At 39.8% G+C, this 27189-nt stretch overlaps 1 protein-coding gene across 5 annotated transcripts in view; it reads left to right on the top strand.

Moving 5' to 3' along the window:
* AUTS2 (activator of transcription and developmental regulator AUTS2) overlaps window positions 1–27189 on the top strand; it is a 791277-nt gene that overhangs the window by 359109 nt on the left and 404979 nt on the right. For all 5 annotated transcript variants that reach the window (XM_087751981.1, XM_087751984.1, XM_087751982.1 and 2 more), the window contains one exon: window positions 6515–6550. In XM_087751981.1, coding sequence (XP_087608107.1) covers window positions 6515–6550 — 36 coding nt within the window. The remainder of the gene's footprint in view (window positions 1–6514; window positions 6551–27189) is intronic.

Genomic DNA, 27189 nt, shown 5'->3' with positions numbered 1-27189 from the left:
TATATTTAAAAATCATTATACATAATTTATGTTTTGCTTAATAAGTGAGTTCCTTTATGCTTTGATAATTCATTGCAATACAAGCATGTCTCTCTGTGGTCTGGTGTTGCCAGTTCAGCTGAGATTTGAAAAACGTGCACGAGAGAACTCTCATCTTGCCTGAGTGTGTGGTGGCCTTTCCCAGACTCTTTCAGTTAAGAAAAGTAAATACCATTCTGTGTTTCTCTCTCTCCCGAAGACAAACACCCCGTGTTTTTAAATGATGGGGCCTTACAAATCAGTAGCGATACTTCCACTTCCATTTGTGGGTGAGCCTGCCTTGAACTGTCCTTTTGTGCACAAAGATGCATCAATAAGGTTAATAAGCTTAATAAGGTTATTTTAAATAATATCTTTTGAAGGAGTGAGTTGTCTAATGATATCTACCAATTACTGTCCGTAAAAAAAACTAGAGACAAAAGACTAAGTTTTCTCTGAAGATCGAGTTCTGATTTTAACACTGTTTTCTCAGAAGAAATATGCAAAAAGTTGTGTACTCAACAGAAGATAGAACAAAAATATAAAATATTGCAGGCAGATTAACCCTGAGGTCAGAAAGCAAATTTTGGACGTGAAATATAATGAATCTCCACTGATGTAGCCCGACAGCATCGTAAGATTAAGCATGGCTACTGCATGGAAATATGTATAATGAATGAAGTGCATATACTCGAGGTGGATGATCAATTTTCAAATCCCTAGTTCTAAGTAAGCTGTTGAAACAGAAATGTTAGGTTCATGAGCTTTAACTTGGAGCCTAAGTGATAGCTTAGTGACAGATGCAGAACGAGGGAGATAGTATAATGAATATCCAGTTGCAAACTGACATGCCAGTGGCTTCATTCCCTCTCCTGTCAGATATCTTTCAACGCTGCATATTGTAAATGTACCTACAGTCCTTGGATAACGCAGATTCATGCCAAGTGTGTTTACAAGGGATGACTCCTTTCCAGGCTAATGAGATCCAAGCAGGTAATTTGCAGCATTTGCGAGAGAGGTGGTCAAAAATGAAAAGAAGATAATTCAATGAAAAGACCATGTTAAACAGGAGACTTTGCTCATAATGAGGCTTGAAATAGCCTCAGACAGTAGGAAGAGGAATTTCCTATGCTCTTGTCAGATGCAATCCAGTGAGACCGATTTCCATCAACTCTTTTGTCCTCATGTCGCACACGTGTACACACGCGCACACACCCCTCTGCGAGAGAACATAATTAGCAGAGAACTTGACCTCTGCTAGATTAGGGATGATGATTGCTCGAATGCTCCATTGCAGGCATTTGACAGTGCCCTAATACATCTCCCCATATGAATTTCATAAACCCATTTCTTTCTGCCTTTCTCCCCTATATAGTATTTTTTGGAATGACAACTTGTTTTTTCCTTTATGGGCAGAGGTAGCTCCAGGGGCCTAAAAGAGAAATTGGAGAGCTGCTCCTCCTTTATATATAGGGTGCTGTAGTCAATTTAATCTCGTCAAAATCTTGCCAGTAGTAGAATTCATTTTGTTGAGATTTTGCTTGGAGACAAGATGGCAGCGCTTTCTCTTTTCCTCAGCTTGGACTCAGTCAACTTGTTTTCCTTACCTTTTTGTATGTATTTGTTTTTAATGGAGTCTTCCCACTTTGGAATACATGGGGTATTTTTTAGCCATGTTTTACAAAGCGGCCAGGAGATTACTTGAGGAAAATGTGAGAATTACAGCTAACCTGGGTGGTAAACTCAGAGAGTATTCGGGGGTTCAGCCACCTCTTCGCTAATCAAAAACAAACCAAAAAACCTGATTTCTTCAGTGCACATTCTTACATTGCTGATCTACCACAGAACTGAAGCTCACACTCAGCTGTAAAGTTATTGCTAGTCCTGTTAAAAATATGATGTCTGTGAAACAAACCTTGCTCATCGTTTCGGTCATGGCGATGCAGTGGCAGTGCAAGCCTGCGCTGATGGGAGGGGGCTGACAAGCTGCTTTGGGCACCCTCAGCCCTGCCTGCTGCTTCTGGTGTTGGTTGCAGGCGTCCAGTGAAGGGATGAATAGTAAAAGCCTCTTACCTGTGTCATCGGCTGGGAGGCAGCACAGGTCTCCCACTCTTGCTGCACAGCAGAAGCCAGGAAAAATACCACTGGCATCTTTCTGTCTGGAATATCATTCTGATTCTTGAACAGGGAGTGGGACAGGAATCTTTCTGTTTGTCCCCTGCATGAAAGGTCTTGTCTTGGGCTCTCAGCAAAGCTGACACACTCTCCCTTTCCCCAGTGCTTTGTAGCTATGTGCTCCTACTGCGTTGTGTACCTTGTGCTGGAAAATAGGTTACAGCGAGGTATCAAATGAGGAGTAAGTCCTGGAGTGCCCTGTCCACCAGGTCTGTTGCAGTCTGCTTTGGGAAGAAAGGTGTCTACACCCCCAGCAGTGTAATCATGCGGACAGCTCACGGCTTTGACCTCAAATATGGGATATTTTCAATTCCCTGTCTACCATTCCTCCCACCTGTGTACTGAGCTCCAAGAAAGATGCATTGAGGAACAGTCTTTGGGTTATGTGCTCTGAAATCCGTAGTACTTTTCCTTCTCCAGAATATCCCTGGTAATCTTTGCTGTGTCTAAAGTGGAATAACACCAGCAAAGCTCTGTGTGTGTGTGTATGTGTGTGCCAGAAGCTGATCCGCTGCAGAGTGTGTGTGTGTGTGTATGCGAGGGTGTGTATGTATGTGTTTGTGTGTCTAAGGTTGGGTGCTTAAATGCTTTGTTGCATTATGTTAATTCCTCAGCAGTGCAATCAAATTCATGTCGTAATTAAAGCTGTCAGTTGGAAGGCAAGCCAATCGCCAAGAAAACACAGCATAACAAATGAAGTGAAATGATTCTGCGTGTAGCTATACAATGCTTCGCCAGGCATGAAATTAAATAAGTAATTTGATGTTGACATCAGAAATTGAAATGATACCCACTGTTCCTTCATTCAGTCAGACCTGCATAAACAATAGCCAGAACAAATACGTACAACGCAGTCTTTCTCTCCACCCAGCTCCCCAAGTGATGCACAATATATATGCAAAATGGGTATAACTCTGCCTTCCAAGACCTCAAGGATGTAATTTTTTTTGGTACACAATAAACCAATGCTTACACGAGGGTTACTACGTTTTTCTTCCTGGACCAAAAGTTCTTCTCTTTAAGAAAGGAAGGAAAAAAAAAAAGAAAAAAAAAAGGGGGGGGGGGCAGAAGGAAAATAACAAAACCAAAACCCGGTTAATTTTAAGCAAGTGACTTGCATTTTGCTGATGGGCACCTCATGCAGGCTTCTGCTGGTGGTTGTGTGAATATCAAATAGTATATCTAATGTCGAATTTTGCAAAGGGTTTCGGAAAGTGAAACCATTACCTCTATTATAGGCACACTTTATATAAGAGATGTAGAACCATCCAGTGCAGGATCACGACTCAGCATGGGCTTGTAAAGATGCTGCATACACAGTATCACATTCATCAGTTGGTACCAAGGCTGGGCACTGGGTAGTAGGATCCTTTCGCTATTGGGAGTTATCAAAAAAGGTGAGAAGCTGTCTTCTTGCATAGCCCTTGCTTCAGCCTATCTGCTCTGTCAACACAGTTCACAACACAGCTGACTTAGTCATTCATGCATGTGCAATACAGTCTTTCTTACTTCAATTAAAAAGTATGCGAACTGTACTATCCATATGCAGCATGCAGTGTGTGAAGGGCTATATTTCCATCCAGCAAACTCAAATTCCCTGAAAATGCACAGTTGTTTCTTTTCAGCGGAAGTCATTTGACTGCTATGTTTCGACTGTCTTCCCATAGCCATTGCAGCATTGCTTTTGAAGGAATGGAAACATTCAGCGGGAAATATTTTGTTGGCTTATTCTTTTTTCTTCCTTTTTATTGTTTTGTTGTGATACTTGATCCTTCCAAATCTTGGAATAAAAAGCAGACAAAAATTACACGCAGATGCAGAATGCAAACTTTGGAGCTTTCAGCCTGTAAAGTAAGTTTTAAAAATTGTGAGTGAAGAGCGGGACTCGACTGGCATCTGTACATAACTTAAACAAAAGCGGTAATAATTATTGCACGTGTTGTACTTTGTGGGTAGATCGCTAACTCAAATTAGAAGAATTTAAATGGCATGAAACAGAAAGCAGAATGAGTAAAGTGAAAGGCAGTATATATGATACGCTTTACTGGGAAAGTAAATGCATTAGATACTAAACTGGAGTGTGCTGAAATGCACCCGCTACCAGGTGTTGCAGAGCTGCAGTCTACAGGCTGCAGTGGCTCACAGAACCATTGTATGTGGCCCACGAAGGGGACTTTCTATCTGGAAACAGTTGCTGGGCTGTGTGATGACTGGGGCTGTGGCAGTGACCAGGTTATTCCCAGCTGCGTGCTCACGGGGATGTAAAGGAAAGCAGAGCAGTGGGGCTGAGCCCAGGGGCCTCGTGGCCATGTGTTCCCAAACCTGCACTGCCCACTCCTCTGCACCACAGTGTGATGCCGCTGCAGAGGTGCTTTCAGGGATGTCGTCACGGGCGCCAGGTGGTCCTTCGTGCGGATGGTGGTGGCAGAGGGAGCTTGAGGCCCCAGAGCAGCAAGAGTTGGGGCTAGAAGGACTTGGGCATTTATTTATTTCTGTGGAACTCCCCTTGCACACTGATAACCAAATTTGTAGACTGCAGATCTCGAGTATTTCAGTAGCCGCAACATGTAAGATAGAGAGTATTAAGAGGCAGGAACCACATACCTTCCAAATTTCCGTAGCAGTTTTGTTTGTTCATATAAGATGTCCCAACAGAATTTATTCATTTTATGATATTGCTACCCTTATGACTACCAAGATGATTTCCTCTTACTACGTCTTTAACTTCTAATGCCTTAAACCAGAAGGCCTTTGCCTATATGTACGTAACCTCTCTAAACCTCTCTTTTTAGTAGTGCTTTGGTGAACACACAGTAATATTCTGATTATTTGCAATTCATTTTGTTGTTAATTTTAAATTTCTTGGCACAATCTTTTTCTGTCGTGCCAAGTTCAGTAAAAAGATACCATAAGCCCCTTGTGGGGGTTTGTTTTCCTTTATGTCAGTGCTGCTCTCCATGATCAGAAATTGATAGAATTTGCTGTTAGGGTTCCCTGCAATAGCGTCTCAGAACAGGGATGGCAGGGATGCAAATTCTGCGTGTTTCCAATGGTTTGCCAGGGCTGGTTGGGGCCCTTGTGCAGTTCCTGGTAATCACTGAGCTCTGTCATTACTGAAAGTGAGGTTGTGCTAAGGACAGAAACAGGAATTGAGCTATAGGAGTTAAAGACTGGTCATCTGGACTCCCCACTGCTCAGTAGAGAATTATCCTCTGCATTTTGCTTCCTTGTCCATGGACTAGCCTGGCTTGAAGTGTTTCAGGTGATAGGGCTGTAGCATTGGGAACTGTTCACCCTTTGATAGAACAGCCAGTGACCTGGATTAGGACTGAGTTGTTTAGGTCTCTCACCATGTCTCTAAGAGAACCTGCTGTGTAATCCCCATTGCTTAGATGAAAAACTAATGAAACAAACCCCTTTATCTCCTTAATTCCTGTGAATGTAGAGGTTGTGATCGTGTCCCACTTAAACTGAATTTCATGATCCTTTTTTTTTTTTTAAGCATTTAAACCTTTTGATTATTTTCCATTGTAGTAATATTAGTTTTAATTATTTTTATGGGTTTGAGTTTTGAAATCTATTTCATGCTGTAGATATTTGTTGTTTGTTTTTTTCTTTTCTTCTTAAATCCTTGGTTTGTCAAACAATGTGGACATCCAAATGGGAAATTGTAGTGACTGCATTCTCCAGGAAATGGTACATTGACTGAAGCGGCTTCTCTGTGCCCACGCGTTTTTTACATTTCAGACTACTAATTATGTTTACAAAATGTCTCATTTTAGAAAAGCACTATGTGTGTACTAACCAGGGCCTTTCGGGAATAAATTGGCAAACAGGTCATACACTGAAAAAGTCATCCAAACCCACCGGGCTTTTTGTTTTGAAGTCAGACTATGTTTTTTTCTTTTCCCCCTCCTGCCTGCCCCTTTGTGGCCACAAAGCTGAGTAGCTGGAGTCCAGGGCATTGAATGTCAGCATGTCAGGGAGGCTGGTTGATGAGTGTCTGTTTAGTCTCAGTGCAGGGCGAAATGCCATCATTAATTCATTACCCAGCTGCCTGTCAAATAAATTGGCAATTACGTCCACTGCAGAAGCTTGGAATTCAGTAAATAGCACGTTACCATCTCAGAGTCGTTGAGAGATGTAAAGGGAAAAATTAAGCAACACCGTGTTTGTTTCAGTAGCAGATGACAAGGGGCAGCACATTGGTGCTGTGATGTAGTGATGAAAAGCTTGGAAAGGGCTGGTAATGAGCTATGTGGACTGGAGCGTGTTAAAAACCATCACTGACTTTCCACTTTGTCTTTGTGTTTTATTGCAGAGCTCAGCTCCTTCCAGTTTGGGAACAGGCTACTTTGTAAGTGTATCTCAACTTTAACACATGTGCCTCTGAACAGTATAGCATTACTCCTGAAATGAAAGTGCCTTATCATATGGAAACAAGCATACATAACCAATCTCAGTCTGCCCAATAGGTTAACTTATTTTTTTCTATTTCTTCCTCCACAAATGCATTGTAAGTAATATTTCAGACACGGTGGACAATGTTTTCCTGAACTAATCAGGTGTCATATTAATGACTACATAAATTCCAACAGTATTTAATTTACACAATGATAGCAAATAAAATGAAACATGGTCTTACCAGCTCTTTAACTGAGATGGTAGGGTCTTGATTTCCCCTCGTACCAGTTCTCATTGATTCGTAGACTTTAAAGAGCCCACTACGGCAGTCTTGTTTCATATCCTATGTACCACAGCTTGGAGAACATGACACAGTGATTTCTACCTGTTGGTTAAAAGCCCCATGTCTCACAGATGATCTTGGAAAACGCAGCTGTACTTGTATTTGTGCTAGATTTACATGTTACATCATGAGAAAAGAGGATCAGGCCCCAGCTGGTTTGATGATTGATCGCTCTTTTTTTGTTATTTATTTGTATGCCTCTTTATTGATTTAACAGTCTATATTCATACCTTTCTATCTGTTTATTCCCACATTCATCAATATACCTTTTACTTGCACAGGTAAGTTTGGGAGTAAAAAATGTTTTCCAGTCAATCCAATGCACTGTTTATTTTCCTCCAAGATTTGTATTTAAATTGCTCATACCCTGTTTCACTTGTAACTTACACTGTATTCTCCAAGCATGTCGTCTCTGCCTTTATAATATCTGTAGGAGAAATAGAGCATTATGTATGTCCAAAAACAGGTGGGTAAATTGCAGTGAGACTTCTTCTATAGCATTGCTCTATATAGTTAATAGTGTAATCAAAGCCTGCCTTTATCTTTTCATCAAACTCTGGGGAAAACTATATAGTATTTGATTACATGATGGAAAAACTTTGTTGCTCTCTTGTCAGCTTCCCAGAGAGTAATTTTCTTCCATTAGTACATGGTGAAATTTAGTCTTTTTTCATAGAGGTCTGTGATCCTGTAAGAAAGTTATGGGATTAAACTGTGTACGTGTGACCTCACATGCAAAGTGTAAAATGCAAGCACAAAAATTGCTTGATACCTGGAGAAATGTCGTGTCCTGCTGGATTTACGTTGGACTTCTGCACAAACTGAATGTTCGTACTTCTGCCAGTAGTAAGGTTTGAAAATAGCTTTATCATTTGGAAAAAGATTTGTGGTAGTTTTTCTAATTATACCAAAGCCCAGATCAGTGTAAGGTAAGTTGTGAAACAGGAAAAACCTGGTTTACTTTTTTCCACACTTCCCCTGCTTTGTGTCATATGTATTTTTAAGAGGGAGGGGATGCAGGGAAAAATAATATCAAATGGCTCAAGGTTTATTTTGCGCTAAGACTAAAACTTGAATGTCTTTCCATAGTTCAGAGCGAATTGCTTTTCTTTGTCTGGACACTTAAAATTCAAATCATATGAACATATACAGACATGCTCTGGAATGGGACAAATATAGGATGGAAGGCTTTAACATATATAGATAAGCCTTGTTCTCCTTATAGCAGGAGCTGAATATGCATGGTTTAAGAACAATGTTCAGCTTCATCTTTAGGAAGCAGAGGTAACAGAAGAAAAGCCATCTGCTCTTCCCTTGCACCATACTGTCTGTGGGTTGGTCCAGTAAAGTGAAATCTGGAAGGTGTCAACATCCCCTATGCTCCAGCAAAAAGCTTGAAAGTTTCCAGTTCTCCCGAGTTAGGGATTTAGTAACAAGAAGCAGCTCGACATCTTCTAGTGCCAATGTATTGGCACTTTAAATCATCCTGATTTGGATCTGCGTAGGTGGGGGAGACGTCCCTTATTAGGTTCCATTAATATGACATATTTAACTGCACTGTTTCTTATGTATAGCCACAGTAATAAGATTTCTTTAACTTTTCTTTTCTTTCTTCACTAACAGCCGAGTAGATAGAAAACATCCTTCAGTTTCTATCTTAAAGTCATTTTTACACTTGCGCAGTCTCGGATGAAACGTGGAGGGTTTTTTCCTCCCTTTTCACTTTGGAAAATTGTTTTTATCTTGCTTATTGTTTTAAATAAGTCCATACCCTTATTAACTTACATAGGGGAAATAAAACCCAGATGTTCTGCGGTACCAGACAATGAGAAAAATGCTCCAGAATGATCCAATTAGCATGTGTTTCTGATAAATGTAATTATTGTATTATCAAAGTGCAAAAGAATATGCGCTTGAATTGACTTCTTTTTTTCCAAAGCTTTTAACTAGAAGACTGGTAGTTTTTGTGTTTAGTGTTAACCCAGAACATCAAAAGAAGGGTCATTGGTCTCAAATAAAACAACAGTAATTTTTAGTTTAATAGATAATAATAAAGCTTTTGCCTGTGGAACTTGTTGATCAATGTATGTTGTACTTTGGACTACAAAATATCACATACTGTCATGCACCAAACGAAGCATAGGCAACCAGGTAAGTTAAAATGGACTAATGGTAGATTCGCTGTCCAAGCACATCTACTACAGAAAGCAGATACACAGATGGAAACAGGTTTTATTCAGAAATGAATGAATACTGAGGTATGGATTAAGTAGCTCGTATTTGCTGTTTAAATCCAAGTATTAATGGAATCTTTGTGTGTTTAGGCCATGTTACCTAGCATGTCCGTAATGGAGATAATACTTGTTGGACTTGGAATCTCCTCTAAGAACCATGCTTATGCCAGGCACTCGAGTTTGATGGGTGGGGGGGTCATGTGTCTGCAACGTTTGTGGATGCTGTGCATGCTACAGCAAAGCAAAAATTACTTTTGGATCCTGGTATTCTATAGAGAGCCTCCCAAGGTCACTGAGTGTTAAAGGAAACATTTATAAACCTGACGCTTCCCAGTAATACAAAATCATTTTTCTAATACCTGTGTGATAGTTCCATCCTAGTAATTCATTATGCACTTCCAGTAGTAGTGGTGAAGGCTGAAACCTTACCTAGTTTTATGCTATAACTAGGTAGATTCTGAATAGTGAAGTTGGAGACTGGATTCTTACGTTCTTGTTGCCTCTGTGTTAGTGCTTCTTGAAAAGCGGTAGGTGAAGGAAAAATTCATATGCTCTGGGGAGGGCATTCATACTGCCTGCTTTGATGACCCGCCTTCGCTATGAAGTCAACGGAGAGGATTGGGAATCTCCATCAAGTGATTCGGCCTAACTCATACCTAACCGGGATGATCAGAACTGCCTTTGATTAAACAGACTTTCTAATCAGGTGCCTTCAGCAAAGCGGGACAAGTGTGAGTAACCACTGAGTGAGTGTTAATGATGCAAAGTTGTTGAGTTCTAAGTACCTCTACGAGTTTTTTTTTTCAGTTAGGAACAACTTACCTTCTCCTTCTTTCACAAGTGCTAGCATGCTCAGTAGATTTTGTTGAAAAGCCATTTTCATTGTTGCTGGAATCTGTTTCACCTGTCTTGGCGCTCTTTGTCAGAGTGGACACTTTCCTATCCTTTTTACATATTATTAAATCAGTAGTCAGAAAAGAAGAGGCAGAGGTAAAAATAATTCTAATTCTCCTATAAGCCTTTTGTACTGCCCTGACTTTATTGTCTTCTATGGGGTCAATCCAGTTTATGACTGGGGCATGTGAAAAAAGATGTGGACGTGCTGTTAATGTTGGTGCACCCTAAGAAATCATAACTAAATACTTCCTGGAAAATCTCCCAGTTGTCTTTGGTATTTTTTGCATAGCAAAATGTCATTGTCTCTCATCAAAGGTAGATTATAAGGTAGATTACATCTCATCAAGAAGTCAGATCAGATAATTGGGAAGTAGTTAGAATTTTAGGAAAAAAACCTGCCTTTTTAGCTTTAAAAGAAAAGTTATTTGAATTATGTGAATTTTTAATACTGTCCATCTGTCTATGATTTCAGGAGGTTGAGAGAGATGTTTTAGAACATGATTGGAGCTTGAATAATAGTAAAAGCTTTTTCTCTTATCTGACTATGGAGAATGATTTTTGCTAGTTTTCTTTGTGTATCTCCCACCCAGCCAAATTCACGTTAAAGGATGCAGGTAGTTCATTGGTTTGCAACACAAAACAGAACAGAAATCAAAACCTAAATAACTGAGTATTTTATTTTTAAACAACAAACCCAATTCCCAAGATTGTCAGGTTCTTTGGCAATTGTACGGTTTCTCCGTTTATGGCAACTTATTTCCATTTCTTCCATTGGTCTGCTTCTCAAGTCTTCGTAGCAATATCTGAGGTTTTCTGTTCCTTTTCATTTAATGCTTATTTTTGGTTAGCAGGTTTTCTCCCCAGAAAGCACAGAGTTTGTGGGTTTTTCAGAGCTGGATAGAAGTTGGTAATAAGCTGGTGACGGAAACAGTATTGGGGAGTTGGAAGGGAGAAGGAAACTCCTGTGGCACTTTTTTTCGAAACAATGCTCTTGCGCCACCTTAAAAGAAGGAAGAAGAATGAAAAATGTGATTTGCACATGGGCTGGTGACTCAGACAAACATAAATCGTGAGCATATTCCCAAAGGCTCTAGCTAATCAGTTGTGCTATCCAATTTGGCCCTGAGTGGGTTCAGTTCAGCAGATGTTTGTGTAGTTACAGCATGCCACTGGGACACCGTGTTGTGCAATGTTGCATTACATTACTCAGAGCTCTAAAAACTCATCCCAGGGAGAATAAGCGAAGCACCAGTGGTATTAGTATAGAGATGATGGAAAACCAGTATTTGGCCTAGATAAGGCCAGCTATTTCACTATGTAGTAGGACTGATTTTCACGCGAGACGTTACCTTACAGAAGAAATGTGGAATTAGTTATACCAGCACATTCTCTGGGCGCATATTCTCGGATAGAGCCCTTAAAACCAGCAGATTTTCCTTCATCGCCTGGTCTGTTTGCAGTTGCAGCGATCCTGAGTGGCCTATGTTTTGTTCTTTGAGGTGGTCAAATTTGTGATACTGACTCTCTTCAGGTGGGAGTGTGTTAAGAGACTCCACTCTAGGAGAGTACAGTAAAACCCGTTAGTTTCCACAGGAGAGAAACAGATTAGAGAAAAAGTATCATTTGAAAGAGTTTTAAGAAATTCAACCAACTAATGTTACAGAAGGGATGTAATACTTTAATCCACATCATGTACACAGTGATGTTGGTAAAAAAAAAAAAGTTGTTGTTCTTGCAAGTAGGTTAAGTTGCTCAGTTATTTTAGTGCTTGACTTTAGAAGCCAAGGACATTTAAGTGTATTTTGCTTATGTAAAAGTGTGTATCCATCTGAAATACTATGAGGTCTACAAAAGCACTACAGCAGTGTCTGTTTGGATGGCACCACACTTAATAAACTGTCATGTCCCTTGTGAATGCAGTTGAAAAGACAATCCTTGTTATCCTGCGTTTGGCACTATAAATCATTGTTAACAAATCCTAATTTGCTTAGTAGGGTAATGAATGATCTCCAATTTTCTCACTGTAATTAGTTTTACCAAGTATTATTGTGAAGGGTATGCTGAAATCCATTTTAGCTCCACTTCAAAAATCTCCGTGTGCCCATTCGTTGCAGAAGTGAAGCTGACAACGGAGGTTATGAATCTTCTGATAGTAAATTCAGACTCAAGAAAAGTGGACAAGATCCCCAGTAGAAATCTCTCTGTGGGTCGTAGTTACCTATTAGTATTTGCAGACCTCAGTGGAGCAGATGTGGTGTGGAGCAATGAGACCTGGAAGCCCTGGTGTTTCTTTATCTGAAATCTTCTAGGTGTTGCCTTTTGTTTTCCAGGAGCCATTGAAAATGCAGTTTATTGTAACAGCTGCTGTAAGGGAGGCATCATCATTGCCAACTAAATACATTAAGTGTAATAAAATCTACCCCGGGTCTATTAATTTTAGCATTTATAAACTGTAGTGCTGTTCCTAGGGAGAACTGAGACTCATTAAAGAGTTTGCTAACAATATGACCATCAAAGCAAGAACAGCAAAAGCAGGCGTATGTATAATTCCCACATCCTACTAATCACAATGAGAATAGCTGGAGCAAAACAACTGGTTTTGGAGAACAAAACTGTGTATTTTTCTAGAGTTTAAGAAAAACACATACTATTAACTCAGTATTTGAGGAAAGTTTAGGCAAGCAGAATAAATAACCTGGGCTGGAATTTGGTCAAGACAGGTCTCTACTCGGATCATTTTGAATAGAGATGATGAAGGTCTGAGTTATTTTTGCAGCCCTTCTGAATAGTATTTCCTCATACATTGTAGAACCCGGCCCTAATGCATGCTCGTGCTTTTTGAATAAAATGCTTTGAATTTAAAATATTAATACTTAGAGTTCTTCTTTGAATGGGGTGAAACTGTATTGTCCAAATCTTAAACAAGGAAAGCAGGGCACAGCAGCAGTTCCTTACCCAACTAAGCAGAACTGAGATCAAATTTCAGAATTTCAGGTCTTTCAGGTTTGCCCCCTCATTGCTGAAACACAGATTTTCATCCTCTGTCTGAACAGCGCAATGACTAATTTGTTCAGGACAGACCGCAGGTACATTTGGTGATTCAGGAGGTGATGTCCCCGAGGACTTACCACTTACGATTGAGCAGTGCTGAGCCAGAGTGTGCTTCTTGGCTGTCTTGGGAGGCCTTCACTCTCCTCCTTGCCCAAGCCCGCTCCTGTGTTAGTTATTAGAATTGAACAGTTCTGTGCTATCTGTGTAATATCCTTGGCTCGGTTTTGCCCTTTTGTGTGGTTCCTGTGTTTGTTTTTTTCTGGCATGATGTTACATTTAGTGCTCTTGCTTTTCTTCATCAAATGCTTTGAGCTTGTTAGTCCCTTTTCCTCCTGCTTCAATGTATGGTTCTCCGCTTACCTTGTTGGAGCCATCTTTTTCCCAAGGATAACAAATGAGATGAATGGAGACGGTGTAAAGAAAGAAAGGAAGGGAGGAAGGAAGAAAGAAAGACAGAAAGGAAGGAATTAAGAAATTTTATGTATTTGAAGGGGTGATATGAAAATTTCCGTTATTTGCCAGAAGGGTCTCTAACTTTTGTTATTGGCAGAAGAGAGGAGTGTTGCAAGTGGTTGGTAGATAGCTTCGTTTCCAGGTTAAAAACCTTGAGGCATACTCACTACATATTTTTGATGGTATTCCAGGTGAACTTACTTAGTCATTTTTTTCCAACAAAAATCAATTTAGGAAAAACAAGACATGATCATTTATAAGCAAATTTTTAATTTTATAATTTCCTCTTCTGGAGATTATAAGATTTATATAAGTAGCAGAAGGACTTAAGATTTGCTGTCAGTCCAAATTTGGTCTCTAGTGTTACATGTAGCTCATGTTTTGCTCATCAGCTCTTGCAAAGCAAAAGAATTGGTTTTTTGTGTTCCCCCTCTTTTTCTCTTTTCCATAACGTGACACAAATTGCAAATCTGAACCTGAATAATAAAGAATTGCTTCACTGATTGCTAAACATGCATTATGGTGCTCTTAAACTCATTTCAGGTCATCGTACTGCAAATTAGTTTGATTGCAAGCAGTTAAGCTGTCATATGCAAAGCCTTCAACTTCCAAGGGTCTCAGTTTCATATCATTAAAAGAGAATGCTCAGTAGGGTTAGATGTATTTATTGTATGTTTAATATTTTGGAGGAACGATAGCGTTGGGTCTCTAGAGGATATTCTATATCGTTTCATGAAAAGAAAAGGGATTTGTAATCCCTGAGTAGAGTGCTTCATTGATAGCCCTGGTTTTGTATCATATTTAAAGGTAGTTGACCACGTTCTGTATGAAACAAGAGGCAGTTTGCTCTTGTTACTGAAGTTTTGAACTTGGGGGAATTTTTTCGTAGCCCAGCTGGAAAGAACACCACCAGGCTGTCTCTGATGCGAATCATCTGCTGGTGTTATTGTTTGTGGTGAGATTTTACTCGGAAAAATGTAAAACAAACATTTTCTCCTATGTGCATTTAAAATAAATGGAAAACCTTGCAAGATTTCTGCATTATATAACTTGAGAATTTGTACAATAGCACAGTTGTGCAAAAAGAAGGGGTTATGGCAAAAAGCATTATGGTAGAAAGGACTTAAAAGGGTAAAATGTGGCGAGTTCCCTGAAAAAAGGGTCTGTGGTGGCGATTGTTTGGGCTGGCCCTGTGCTGGAGACACCAAAACGCTGAGTGCTGTGCTGAGGTGGCGTGAAAGTTCATCCTGCTGTCAAGCACGGGAGCTGTGTGCCGTTCGGGTCTGCTGTGCAGAGATGAAATGCAGAGCTGCTCTGCAAAGTTGGTGACCTTGGAAATCACCAGTACTGTCATTTGACTAACTGATAGGATTACTCTGGAGAAAGGTAGCGTAAAAGCCTCTAAGGAAATAGGAGTATGCAATATGGATGGATTAATGATGAGGAGAAGCCATGTGACGGTATTATTTTGATGTGAGTTTCCATAGACTTTTCATTTTGCCATTTTCTGAATAAATACTGTCTCTCCCTCACTTACTCATATCTTGGAAGAACACATTTACTAATCTAGGCTACATCATATTATTTAGTCTTTTAAACAATAGATCCTTTTCTTCCTGCTAAACTTTCAAATAAGGAAATACTGGTTTAGTTAAATAGGGAAAACACGCCTGTAATACTGCAGGCACTCAGTTCCAAAACTTGCCCAAAGTATGACTTGTTCCAATGTGAATGATTAGTGTTATGGCGAATATTTAGTACATTCTTCTTTTGAGTCACTTGGAGGGATAGTAGGATTGTACCTGAAGCAGAGAACACATCTCCTGATTGCAAGAATTAAGGCTGAATTTCACAGAAAAGAGTCCAATCCTCTTTCTCAGCCTTTTATGTCAGAACTCAAAATTGCTGTCTGATAAAATGTAGGACACCAGATTGAATTACTTCATTGAACCACTGCTGTCCCCTGTTAATGGTAATTGCACGGATATAGCAGTCTTTCTTGGCAACATCTCAGATATTTACCTCCCACTGTTTTTCAATTCAAACCTTTGATGAAAATATTCCCAGTACTTCTTTAAAGCAGACACCCAACTGTCTTTCTTGACAAAGGCAAGGTCTTTAAATCAGATCCTGACAATTTGTGACACAGCAGTCTATCTAAATCACCTTTTACCTATGTCACTGTGTCATTTCCTGAAAAAAAAAGTGTCCATCAGAGGAAGGTTGCTGAAGGCTTGGTGCTCGAAGAGTCTGTGTGTGTGTCAGCGTGGAGCTGGAAGATTTGTGTGTTTGTTTCAGTGGAAGTAATTAGATGAAGGCTTGTAAAGTTGCAGTGCATGCTGTAGTGGTTCGTTATAAATATTTGGGGGTGCTTTGTCCACAAGAAAAACATTATTAGGTTATTGCTGTTCTCAGATCATTAGTAAGTGAAGGTTTTTTGGCGGCTTTTCCTTTAGCAGTGGTAAATCTGTTTTTAAAAAAAAATCAGGGCAAATGTTTTCTTCTTTGCTACACCTGAGGGCTAATGTGCATTCAGCTGAAGTAGCTTATTCACCTCCTGAAATCTCATCTCACTTGATGTTCTGAACTCTCCCTCCCACAGAGAGACGTGGATGCCACATCCACCGTTCGCTCTAGCAAATGCTATTGTTTCAAGCCATCTTGCATCATGATGAGTAGTCCTTTGACTCATGCAATCAGATCAGTGCGGTTTTCGTTACTGAGGAGCTTGCTGTCTAGCTTTGCTGCAAGATGGCGACCGTTCACTCATGCTAGAGGGTTTTCCAACAGATCTCTTTGCATTACTGAGTATGCTTTTGGTGCAAACTCAGGGCTGGCATATAATGTCAGTGGAGCTGGCCACATTGTGTAGCATCACTGTGGAAGAATTTCTAGGAAAAATCTGTGAAAATCACTTGCTTGTGAATGAAGAGAAAGTAATCTATATGAGTATTATGAATCTTTTAGCTGTTCGTTTTATTCAGTGACCTATATAACAGTGCTCTTCAACATAGAGACAGTGCCTACCTGTGCATTTGTGTAGTCCATTGGGTAAATAGATTTCTGGCTATTACTGTACTAGAACTTATTAATATTAATAGCATTGACTAATTGCTCCACCTTAGCAGATGAAAAGAGTTGGTTGTTAAATGGCAGAATAGACACCAGCTATAATAAAAGATAATTAGCAAAGTGTTAATCTTTGCCAAGGAGGATGTGTCTGTCAGGGATGGTGATGAAAGATGAGCTTGGAGGGGAAAAAAAGTGGCTGTTCTACCCTGCGCAAGTGCATGTGCCAGGCTCGTTCAGAGAGTGAAGTTCATGTTTGGAGTGGCATCACTATAGCACATGATGGCACTTGTGCCATTTGGAAATGAAAGAAACCTTTCAAAGGGTTGAACTGTTGGGTTCATCAGTGAATGCAAGAGGAATATGTTGCAGTTTCAAGGAAACATTTCTGATGCCAGACAGAAGGTTTTTCATGGTGCATAGTTGAAAGAAAAGGTAGAAAGAGAGGGATTTAAGATTTTTAAAGCACTTTAAAAAATTCTCCTAGAAGAGATGCTTTTGCAATTTCGAGTTCCCTCTGCTTTGATGAGAAATGGAGAAGGGAACGAGAACTGCTGCCTCTTCTCCTGCTCCCATGCTTACCTTTTGGTTTCTCAGATGGCTTCTAAAGATGGAAATCACTACGTTCAGACAAGCAGTTTAATGGCATTGCCATACTTACAGTATCCAGATTCTGCTTTTTCTTTGAAGTATGGCATTAAAAGTAATAATTGAAGTATTTGTACCTCTGTGCTTTTGCACAGTAGTAGTAGTAGTAGCCCCAGAAATTTTCCAACTGCAGCCCCTGTTTCTGTAGACAAGTGTACGCACACACAGAAGTTGGAGAATTGGCAGCACAGATGCTGGGAAAAGGAATGTGTTTTGGGGCTCTCTGAAAGGCTCTGATGCTAGCTAGTCCATCTGCAGAGAGATCACTTACACCTGGTGATAAGCCATGCTCCTCTTCTCTCTTCCTGCCTCCCCCGCAATATTAACATCTGGCTTGCAGGATTGTTTCCACCTTGAAGTGGCAGCTGTGTCAGAGGCGATGTGCTCTCACAGCAGAGAACGGAAGCACAAGCAAACCTGAACCCCGTGCTGGCAAATCCATGCAGGCACCTTCTGAAAGCACTATGTCTTCTGCTGTGTGCTTAGAGTTGCCAGTTTGGAAAAAGCAGCCGTGAAGCCTGGGATGCTGTTAAACACCACTGAGGACTTGTTTGCTGCCTCCCCATTCCCCCTTCCCCCACGGAACACCAACTGTGAGAAGTCCAAGAACCGCTGTGGTGCCAACAAGAGCAAAATTACTTGCAGCTGGTGAATGCCACCTGCTCCTGCCGAACTTCAGCCAAAACAGTTTCCTCCCTGGAGTGCCCTGGAGTGGGGAATCCAAAAGCTGTTCAGAGCAGGGCGATATTTAGTGTGGATGGGGGAGAGACATTGCAATTCTTGCTTGAGAGCAGAGTGTGTTACGCAGGAGGTCTCTAGTATTAATGGCTGTCGCTCCTTTCCCTTTCGAGGCTCCCTCAAATCACCCCTTTTGCATTCTTCCAGTATGTTGCTTATGAATATTAATTCAACCCTCTCTCCCTTTATACGCCATGCTTTTTCCCTATCCAAGCTAATGCAAATTTAATGATGTTTAAAAAAAAAAAAAAAAAGGTCCTGTAAATGATAGTAAGAGCAGTGTGTCTTCCTTGAAGGCCCTCTGATGTATTAATTCAATGACACCTGATGACACTGTATTTTTTTCTGTGATAGAAGCACTCCTTGACCCTGAGGAAGGAAAAGAAACTCCCTTCCTGTGATTCCCACTCTGTTTCTTAATAGCCTTCCTCACTCATCCCTAGCATCATTTGTTTGGTCAGTTTTTCCCAGTAGTTTGCAGATTGTTTTATGATTTTGGTTTACTAAGTACATACTGCTTACTTAAATTACCTGTGGTATAGAAACAGTAAATAAAAGGGCATCATTATGAATTCATATCAAGAGGCCTCTTAGCAGCCCTCTGATCACCGTATTCTTTCTTATAGAGTGCTTCATCAGTTCAAAGGACTTTGTTCTGATTGAATCAGCAGAAGTTTTGTTGTATTTAACTAGAAAACCATCAGTGTCCAAATGTCTACATTCATTTATTTAAAGGAAGGATTTGAAGAATGCTGTCGTTTAATTGACCTGCTAACAGTTTTATCAAGTTTGTGCCTGGCTTTAGGCATAGGGAGCTCAGTAAGATGTTCTACACAACAGGCACTTGCTTAGGTGCCTTTCAGAATCAAGGCCTAAGTTTATTAATTTTGGTGGTTGTATCGTCATTAGTCATTGCTTCTTGCTTTCATTTTTGCCGTTGAGTTCCCAGTGTTTTGTTTCTTCTTTCCTGTGCTTTGCTATTGTTGTTTGATTTTCATAAACCTGCTATGAATTTGCTCTTCATTCATTTCTCGGCTCAGTCACAAAGTCCTTTTTCTTCCCTGTCTGCAATACAAATGCCTGGAGTGGTAATAACTAAGTCCTCTTTAATATTTCTTGAAAATACCATCTAGGATGTTCATCAGAAGGTAAGTTTGCTGCAACTTGTTTAAAAAGATAAAGAAGGCTGCAGACAGCGTATGAGATAGCTATGATACTCATGCTGTCGTAAGCTCACTTGCATATATAATTTCAGATATGAAATTAATGATATTATTCTTCTGCTGTTGGTAGCCTTGTTTCCTAAAACTTCTCCAGGTCCTCTCTAGGGACCTTTGTGAATGGAGTCCTCCACCTGACGTTAATGATGAATATGTATGTGAACAGTTGAAACACAGAGTTTTTTGGGAAGTGGTAATCCCTCGAAATTCCACTGACACCCTGTTCTGTTTCTTCCACCTTTCTCTTCCGCATTCCACATTGCCAGGAAATTTGTTGCTTCTGATATAGGATACCTCTTTGGAGGAACTAATCATTACCTTTCTATGCATACCCCAGAGGAATGTGAAATGCTTGTTCCTTATAAAAGGATGATTGTGCTGCCTAGAAGTGCATAGAAAGGCAGCACGATAAAAACAGGTCGCAACCATTATCTAGAGGTCGTTGCATCAAAACTCCCTTCTGCAGTTTTCCCTTGAAAAACAGCTTCCCTGACCCAGGAGGTCTGTTTCTCTCCCGTGTTTCTGTGCTCATGCTTTCCACAGTGCTTAGGGCCTGAATAGGGATGTGGTTTTCCCTTCTTTCTTTCTTCAATTTTTGTGTCAGCTGACTGTGTTCATATAGCTAGAGAGCAGTAAAGTACTTCATCTATTGACTGCTGCATCTAAAATAGATTAAATTAGTGTTTATTTAACTTTTTATTGCTGACTTACAAAATTACTTTTAGTCTGGTTTGGATATATAACTTTTTCTATTAATTTATTGCCATGCTCTGCTTTGATTGCTTTTTTGCAGTGGTATCAAATTGTATGCTACTTTAATATTTTCTCCAAGATGCTCTCTTGATTAATTCTGTGTTAGATATTTATGCCACCAAGAGGGATACTACTTAGAAATTCAGTGTCTTAATAAATACCTATTTTTAAAGCTCATACTTCTCTGAATTAAGGTGACTTGATTTAACTTCAGTTAATCACACTTTGTTTCATGAAGCTTTTGCATATACATTGGAAGAAAACATTTTCCTGCATCATGAATCACACATATGGCATGGTTGATACAGGATCAAAGGGGAGGTGATTTTGGGATGATGGGCAAATCATATTGGTTTAAATTTCTATATAGTACCAGAATGATTTCTATTTTGGTACTATGACAGGATCTCAGTAAGAGGCTTGAGAGTTCCTTTCATTAGTTTCTATATGTGTAAGTTAACAGTCCGTGTCTCAAAAAGCTCATAACTGAAGTTAACTTTGAAGTTTGAGATGCAAAAAAATAAACCACTGGAGAGGAAAAGATGTCACACAAAAATATTATGTGTAAATAACTAAGGGATCTTAAAAATGAGAAGACAGTTCACAGTTGCTGTCCGTGGCCATTAGTCAGTGCATCTATGGATGTGAAAAGGCACAGGATTAAAAAGAAAAACTGTACAAGCCTAGTACCAGAGCTTCAAGTTTTGTGTTGACCAGCCTAGTTCCATTGGCTTCACCAGGGCTGTGCCAGGTTACTCCAGCTGGTGACCTGGTCTGTCTTATTTAGCAAGTAATAATGCAGTTGCTAAATGTGTAGGGACTGACATACTTCACAAACTATGTTTTTCTGTGTAACTTCCTAGGAAAGTACTTCTTTGTTGTTGTTGTTGGTTTATTTTTTGCTTGTTTTGCTCTAGGAGTTTATACACAGCAAAACTGATGTTTTCATGTGCTCTTAAATTTGTTTCTTAGCCTAGCCCATTGCAGCTGACCTTTCTTTACACCAAAAAATGAACCAAATAATTGTAATTCTTCTTGAGACGCTCCATTTTTGAACTGGTCCTATTTGTCAGGTGCTGATTTTTGCAAGAATATCATGATACAGTACTATAAAGTATGGAGCATGCACGTGGATCCTGTGGACGTGTCCTTTAGCTGTGTCGGCTGTAGTTGCTCTCGGCATCTGAAGTCTCCTGCCTGTACCATGAGTGCTCCTGCACCTACTTCACCCGTCAGCATTGGATAGGTTTAACCACAACTCTAGTGTTTTGCTTTTTTAGGCTGATGTGTTTGATTTTGTCTGTGGTGGATGAAGGTGTATTCACATGATGCCTTCTGCTGGCTGCACTGTACATGTGGTAACTTCCGACGGGGGAGCAATAACAACCAGTAGGGGTTTGCAATGTCTTCGACTGCAACAGCTGTTGATAAAGTTAACATCTGTCCTGGCCTCGGTCTCAAGATTGTCAGTGTTTTCATATTGATGAATTGAGCATTTGTATGGTTTATATGAAAACATTCAATTTTAATGGCTTTTCTTTTACTTTTTCCTTCAAAAGGACATAAAAAGCAAAAGCACTTGTATGTAGATTTTTTTTCCTCCCGAAACACCTATATATGTTCTCTGCTGATGGAAAGGCCTTGTTGCTTAGTGATAAAAGCAGGGTTTCTCCATCAGTTTAAATTTCACTCTCCTCTCTTCACAGTCTCCTCTCAACAAAGCATAGGTTCAAGTTTAAACACATGCTTACATCCATTTTATTCAGGAGAGCGTGTAAGCACACATGCATAACTGAAGTCAATGGGATTTAAGTGTGTGCTTCACTTTAAAGCATGTGCTTCACTGCTTTCCTGAATACAGGGAGGGTTAATCTAAGTGGTTTGGAAATTACAGTGGCCTTGGACATATTGTTTCTTTTATCCGTCTGGAAAAAGGGCTCCTGTGAAATTTCATAAGTACCGTTCACACTTTGAAACTTTTGTGTAAAACACAGTCGTTTCTTTCATACTCATCTTCCTTGCAGTGTGTGTAGTTTACACATAAAAGCACGACATGAAGATGGTTGGAATTTGTTACTGTGCATTAGAGTGGGCTGGTGTTGAGACTGATTGGTGTAGGTAGGTGTTCAGACTATGGCTATGCACAGCTCTTCTGTCTAAAGAGTAGTGGCACCCAGGACTGCAATATTTAATCACTGCGACTGGCACTGGACTCTTCCCAGTGGCCACTTGCACTTAACTCACCCAGGGTACTGACATCTTTCTACATACTGTGTTAGAATTAACAACTCAAAGGCAGCTTGAAGAGCGGTCGCTCATGTCTGTCTGTCTGTCTGGATGGCTGTGTTACTTGTATATCTGTTTACGCATGTAATTTTCTTTCAGATGTTGAACTGCAGCTCAGCAGCTGGGCCCCAATGTTTTGAAAATCTTTGAGAACTAATTAGGCTCTCCTCAGAGTATGGCTCATCCAGCCAGTCTGAATAAACAAATGTCACCGTTTGTATTAGGAAATCTCTACAAATGACTGATCCCTGTCATGGGGTAACATTAATCTTTTTAGTATAGATTTCCAATAGTTAACCATCTGGCTCCATGTGGTTTTGCAGAAAACATTCACTACCGGGGCCAGTGGAAAGAAGAAGGTGGGATTAATAACCTGAATACATCATATGAAGCATTAATCTTTAGGATTGGCCATTTGTTTTTATCAAAACAACTCCCTTAAGATAGTATTTCACAGCCTGTGGTACTTGCATGGACTTCTTTCAAAATGAGAAAATGCTTCAGTATCTGCCATGATCTGCAGTTTGCACATTTAGTATGGATGATAAAGGCTGGAAGAATTCTACATTCTCTTCTGATTTATGTTGCATTCACAGTCCCGGCCTGTTTAGTGGAAATGTCTGATCTCTGCAATATTTGTTGTTAAAGCTTTTCATTCAAAATAACGCTCTTATATGAGAGTCTAAAATTACTCAAATAAACATTAATAATTAATATACAGGCTGGTAGCACTGTATTCACCCGATAGATGAATTTTGTCAACTGAGCTGTAAAGCTAAGTCCAGTATCTTGGCCTAGGTTAAATGATCTCAATCCGGCTAAGCGTTTAGGCACCTGCTTGGCTTTAATCACCGGTTGTTCCACAGATTTCATTGGTCCTAAGCGCTTTGTTGAAATCCAGCCATATGACTTAGGTCCTGCCTGAGGTCCCTGACTTGCAAGCTGTGGCAAATTAAAGGCGAAAAACAGCTGAAGAGGTTATGGCCCTCAAGCTGTCTGTCCTGCCCTTGTGATGGAGATTACCTCTTCTGCAAGGCAGATGAATGAATGGCTTCTAAAGCATATTAAGTTAAACTCAAATTGGAGACATAATACTCCAAGCTGAAAACTTGAGCACTCCAGAAGCTGCTTCATGAGCCATTCAGTTGTCTCTGCTGTGGCAGGATGACAACTGCCATCAGGGGAATGGAGTAGATGGTGTAGGAGATGGTAACTACTTTGGCTGTCTGATTTTAATCTATCACTGCATGCAAATCAGAGCTCTTAGTCCCTTTCTTGACAGCCTGGCTTGTGAAGCTTACTGCTGTTTGCAGAGCTGGCTGGCTCAAATGCTGCTACCTGACCTCCCTTTAGTGATGTCCAGTGCTCGCCTGGCTTTGTCACTTGCCCGGTACAAGAGAATCAATTTAGACTGGAATCTCCTTGAGAGGAGGAACTACATCTTCCATGCATTTGGATGCAGCATATTGTGAACACTATCAGAACAGAACTAATAATTTTCCTAATCTGCATGTGACACTAGTACGCTTGAGTAATGTACAGCACTCTCTGCATAAACCACGTTTATACCTTCTCACCCAATCAAGTCTGTTGCAGTATTTCCAAATAAATGGTGGGTTTCTTACTGATTCTTCCTGATAGAGAGTGATTTGTAATAATCTTGTCATGCCAAACTCATAATACTACTAAATGAAGACATTTGTTGAAGGAAGTGATTGTAAATTACATGCAAATTCAAGCCTTGCTGGCATTAATCAATAGTGAAACACAACTTTTGCATTGCTGATATAATACTGCTGAATCTAATCCCGTGGATTTTACATTTCCATGTGAATTAAGCATTTATTTTGATTTAAAACTTTTTTCTACTGGAAAAGGAAAACACTTTTTTTTTTTTTTTAAATATTTATACACTCTTGGAAGACCTGTACTTTCATACACAAACCTGGTAACTTCTGTGCCTAGTTAGTTAATCTGTATTACATAAACTGGTTTGTATTCCTTTCTGGTTGTGAATTTAAGCTGATCAACCCATCTGACAGAAAGACGTTTCATTTTGCCTGTTGAACAGACTGAAGTGAGTTGGCAGTTATTTAATCACAATCACCTGAAATTTTTCTCCAAATCAGCTTTATTATTGCAGCTGTGTGTGGTCATGCCTGTTTCTTTTCTTAACCAGTTGCAGAGACTATGGCTACGTGGTATTGGTCAGCCACTGAATTATATTCTCAGCAGCTATTTTACCTTGCATTCTTCTGGAGGGTCACGTGCATATGAGAGGTTGCTTAAAATATAGCCACAACAACAGAAAGCAAGCGGAGAAGAAATCAGTCCTGCACAACGTTGCAATCAGGTTTGTTCACTTCAATGGGACTTTGTAGGATACATTGCATTAGGGACATAAGTAAAGCTTTGCCTGGTCAGCTCTCTAAAAAACATTATTTGACCTCAGAAACAATGCACTGTTTTTGTTCTGTGGCAGTGTTTGGTTGAGACCCATCTCATGGTGATTACGATATGCATTTTTTTTTTTTATAGGAGCCCCGTATTCCCTAATTAAGCCTGAAGGGCCAGTGCCTACTCAGAGTATATAGAATATTAGACCCTAGTGGGAATGGATGGAATCAGAGTATTCTGCTAGATGATTATTTTTTTTCAAGATTTGGTAGAACTAGAGCTCAAAGTAGACCATCACACCCATTTCAAGGTTGGTTGTTTCTTTTTTTGTCAGGCATTTCAATACCAATGTATTTTGGTTCAGCAACACCAGTACTGTGTACTTAGCAATGTAGTTGTAACGATATTTTCGTATGTATTTCCATTAAAAATAGAGAGATGCTTCCGTATCTTCTCGTCAGTTTTCCATTTAATCTTTCCACTAGTATCAGCCACCCATTTTTGTTGAATGTGGAAACTGCAGTTGATTGTTTTTGATAACCACTAACACATTCTGCCAGTGATTTCTTTCCACTTGTTATAGTTACACAAAAAGATTAATTGTACTTGATTTTATTTTAAAATATCAGGCATCAATAATACAAAAGCTGACACTTCGGGGAATTTACCCTACTGGATTATTTATATCACAGACAAATTTTTTATGTAAGCAATTGCTTCAGAGTGAATGCAGAGAATGTCAACTGTTTATTCGCAGCCATGTGCATATAGGCTCGTGTGCGTGTTTTCTAGGAATAGCACTACTATGGCACATTTTCATTCTGTTAAACTCTAGTGTTTGAAACATTTAAGAGGCTACTGTACTTTAGTCCTACCGATCTCTTTATTTTAGGCCTGATTTAAAGCATATTGAAGTCAATGCACATTCTTTGTTTGATCTCAGTACATATAATTCTCAGTGACTTGAAGTTAATAGACCAGATCATCTTCTGTGATACTTGTAGTTGATATTTATGCGTCTGCACGAATGTGCGACCGTGCACACGCTTACATAAAATTTTGCATACTGTCATACATTGGTGTACTACGGAGTTCCTCATCTTTGAATCCAATTTATGTGGGAACTTCTAGCTTAGTGTAAAATGGACAACAGTGGAAATAGCTGACGTGTCTTTCTCAATTCAATTATTTTCAGCAACTAGAGTTCAACGGTCAATCCATTTAGCACTGCAGGGCAATGCTGCCGTTGGCAGCTTGCAGCATCCTTGTTGCTGGGTATATTAACTTTGGTTAAAGAGAGAGTAAAGGGTCTGATGGAAAAGTCACTGACCAGTAGGCTTTGGGTCAGAACCTAAATACAGTTCTTATCTGCTAGATTGTTCAGCTGTTACATTTTAGAAGTATATTTGTGTGTCTCTTGCTATGTCGCTTTTGCATTAATTGTCTGAGGGAAGCCATATTTCCCAGAAAAAAAATTGTTAAAGAAATAGGGCCTGATATTCTGTCTCTTTAACACTGACATCAGGGTGGCGTAACTCCTTTGAAATCAATGCGGTTACACCAGAATAAAACTGATGTTAATGGAGTGCAGAAATTGATGTTAATGGAGTGGAGAAATCTGAGAACTTCTTTATATCAGACTCAATTGACTCTCATTTTGATCACCTTCCTTGAACTGGAATTAGTAAACACTGAAACAGATAGAACTGCACTGGAGTAAAAGTAGTGTAATGGCATGGAGAATACATCCCTTATCGCTCAAAGTGATTGCTACAGAACCATTCTAACTTGAATTTCCTTAGTGGAAATCATTCTTTAATCAATCCATTTAACTTGAATGGTTTCAGAAATCCAGCCAGCATTTCAGTTGCAGCTCAGATCATGTGTTTTATGGAACAGGTTTTTGCCTTCGGAGGACCTTCTCCAAATGTATCACTGTTGTAACTCAGCTTCCGTCAGATGAAGTAGATGGAGGTAAATTTGGCACGCTGATGAAAGCCAGGAAACCAGAGTCTGTAAGATCTAATAGATCTTCCAGACTGTTATATGCAGTAACCCTTTTTCTTTTAAAATAAAGCTGAATGGTTGCATTAGAGATCAGCTAGTGAGATGCAAAACATGCATAAACACAAATGAAGGCAGTTTGCTTTCCAGGGTCTTCAGTGCTTTGTATTTAGATGTTTGGAATTACACATTTGTCTGTGATAACTATAAAACATTAGACTCTGTGAGGAAGTTCTTATTTTTCGCTGCCTCCCTGTTGCTGGTGTAGTGCCGTGTCGTTGCACAAGGTCAAAGTCATGCACTATAGATAAACAACAGTGAAATCTACTATCTTTAGGAGAGGCTATAAGTCACGAGCAGTACATTTTTGTCCTTTCCATCTCTTCTATCACTATGTGCAGAAAAAATTACTAAAGTAGAGCATCATCTAGAACATCTTGTCATAGGAGTACGCTGAATTATTAGTGTATATAGCGTGCTGTGCCTCTGGCTGCCGCAA

The sequence above is a fragment of the Nipponia nippon genome, unplaced genomic scaffold, assembly GCF_047370975.1.
Source record: "Nipponia nippon isolate SJK-2023a ecotype South Korea unplaced genomic scaffold, ASM4737097v1 scaffold_15, whole genome shotgun sequence".
In the NCBI taxonomy this organism is placed as follows: Eukaryota; Metazoa; Chordata; class Aves; order Pelecaniformes; family Threskiornithidae; genus Nipponia; species Nipponia nippon.
The sequence above is the reverse complement of the archived record's forward strand: the minus strand, read 5'-3'. Positions and strand labels throughout refer to the sequence as shown.